Here is a 2,247-nt window from a genome sequence, read left to right as displayed (position 1 = left end):
CCGTGTTAGCCAGGATGGTCTCGATCTCCTGACCTTGTGATCCACCCACCTCAGCCTCCCAAAGTGCTGAGATTACAGGCGTGAGCCACTGCACCCGGCCCTAGTTTTTTGTATTTTTAGTAGAGACGGTTTCACCGTGTTCACAACGATGGTCTCCATCTCCTGACCTCGTGATTTACCCACCTCAGCCTCCCAAAGTGCTGGGATTACAGGCGTGAGCCACTGTGCCCGGCCCTAGTTTTACCTATTCTTGAACTAAACTAAATAAGATCACAAAGTCTGGCTTCTCTGGCTTACCGTACGGTTTTTTTGTTTGTTTATTTTTATTTATTTATTATTTATTTGAGAGGGAGTTTTGCTCTTGTGGCCCAGGCTGGAGTGCAGTGGCACTTTCTTGGCTCACTGCAACCTCTGCCTCCTGGATTCAGGTGATTCTGCTGCATCAGCCTCCCCGAGTAGTTGGGATTATAGCCACCCGCTGCCACCATGCCCGGCTAATTTTTTTTTTGCCTTTTTTTTTTTTTGAGACGGAGTCTTACTCTGTCGCCCAGGCTGGAGTGCAATGGCATGATCTCGACTCACTGCAACCTCTGCCTCCCGGGTTCAAGTGATTATCCTGCCTTCCAAGTAGCTGGGATTACAGGCATGCGCCACCACACCTGGCAGATTTTTTTTTTTTTTTTTTTTGTATTTTTTGTTGAGATGGGTTTCACCATGTTGGCCAGGATGGTCTTAAACTCCTGACCTCAGGTGATCCACTATCCTCGGCCTATTAAAGTGCTGGTATTACAGGCGTGAGCCACCGCGCCCAGCCTACTGTACATTTTTGAGATTCTTCCATGTTGTCGTGTGAGGTGCTAGTTGGTTTTTTTTTATTGCTTAGTAGTATTCTGTTACATGAATATACAATCATTGGTTTATCCACACCGGTATGGATGGACCTGTGGCTTCTTTCGAGTTTTTGGCCATTGGAAATAAAGCTGCTGTGAATGTTTGTGTCCAGCTCTCTTCGTGTACACATGCTGCCATCTGTCTTGAGCATATACCAAGGAGTGGAACCACTGGGTCATAGGGTGTGATCAGTGCTATAAAAACTGCTGCAGGCTGGGTATGGTGGCTCACACCTGTAGTCCCAGCACTTTGGGAGGCTGAGGTGGGTGGATCACCTGAGGTCAGGAGTTTGAGACCAGCCTGGCCAATGTGGCGAAACCCCATCTCTACTGAAAATACAAAAATTAGCTGGGCATGGCGGTGGGCATCTATAATCCTAGCTACTCGGGAAGCTGAGGCAGGAAAATGGCTTGGACCCAGGAGGCGGAGGCTGCAGCAAATCAGAATCAAGCCACTGCACTCCAGCCTTGGTGATGGAGCAAAACTGTCTCCAAATAAAAAAACAGATGAGGGCTGGGCACAGTGGCTCATACCTGTAATCCCAGCACTTTGGAAGGCCAAGGCAGGAGGATCCCTTGAGCCCAGGAGTTCAAGACTAACTTGGGCAACATATGGAGACCTCGTCTCTACAAAAAAATACAAACATTAGCTAGATATGTTGGCATGTGCCGGTGGTCCCAGCTAGTTGGGAGGCTGAGAGGCTAAGGCAGGAGGATTGCTTGAACCCAGGAGGTCGAGGCTGCAGTGAGCCCTGATTGCACCACTGTACTCCAGCCTGGGTGACAGAGCGACACCCAGTCTCAAAACAAAAACTGCTCATCATGTTTCCAAAGAGTCTGTAGCATTTGCTGCTCCCTCCAGCAATTAGTGGCATTTCTAGTTTGAGCCTCAGTTGTACTGAAAAGTGGGGATAAAAAGAGTACCCACTCCAGGACAGTGTTGTGTGGATTTAAACAAGGTTTTGTGTGTACAAGGCTCAGAACAGAGCCGGGCACATAGGAGGTCCTCGGGTTGGAGCCGGTGGGTCTCACACACTGGGTGTCCGTTTGCTGCCTCCCCCTCAGGTGTAGAGCAGACCAAACAGTGCAAGGAGGAGCCCAAGGAGGAGAAGGTGGTGAAGACGGAGAGTGTCCTGATCAAGCGGCGCCTGTCAGCCCAGGGCCAAGCCATCTCGGTGGTGGGCTCCCTGAGCTCCATGTCCCCTCTGGAGGAAGAGGCACCACAGGCCAAGAGGAGGCCAGAGCCCATTATCCCTGTCACTCAGCCCCGGTGAGTCCTCTTCTGGGTGCTAAGGCAGGACAGGAGCCCTGCCCAGCCGTGTGTGTGTGTGTGTGTGGTGTGTGTGTGTGTGTGTGT

General features: G+C 50.6%; 1 protein-coding gene across 1 annotated transcript in view; it reads left to right on the top strand.

The window, feature by feature from the left end:
• Nucleotides 1-2,247, top strand: part of SYMPK (symplekin) — a 50,819-nt gene that overhangs the window by 31,304 nt on the left and 17,268 nt on the right. Inside the window, exon 12 of the mRNA XM_011975125.1 lies at nt 1,956-2,160. Coding sequence (XP_011830515.1) covers nt 1,956-2,160 — 205 coding nt within the window. The remainder of the gene's footprint in view (nt 1-1,955; nt 2,161-2,247) is intronic.

Source organism: Mandrillus leucophaeus, unplaced genomic scaffold (genome assembly GCF_000951045.1).
Source record: "Mandrillus leucophaeus isolate KB7577 unplaced genomic scaffold, Mleu.le_1.0 Scaffold151, whole genome shotgun sequence".
Classification (NCBI taxonomy): Eukaryota; Metazoa; Chordata; class Mammalia; order Primates; family Cercopithecidae; genus Mandrillus; species Mandrillus leucophaeus.
The sequence above is the reverse complement of the archived record's forward strand: the minus strand, read 5'-3'. Positions and strand labels throughout refer to the sequence as shown.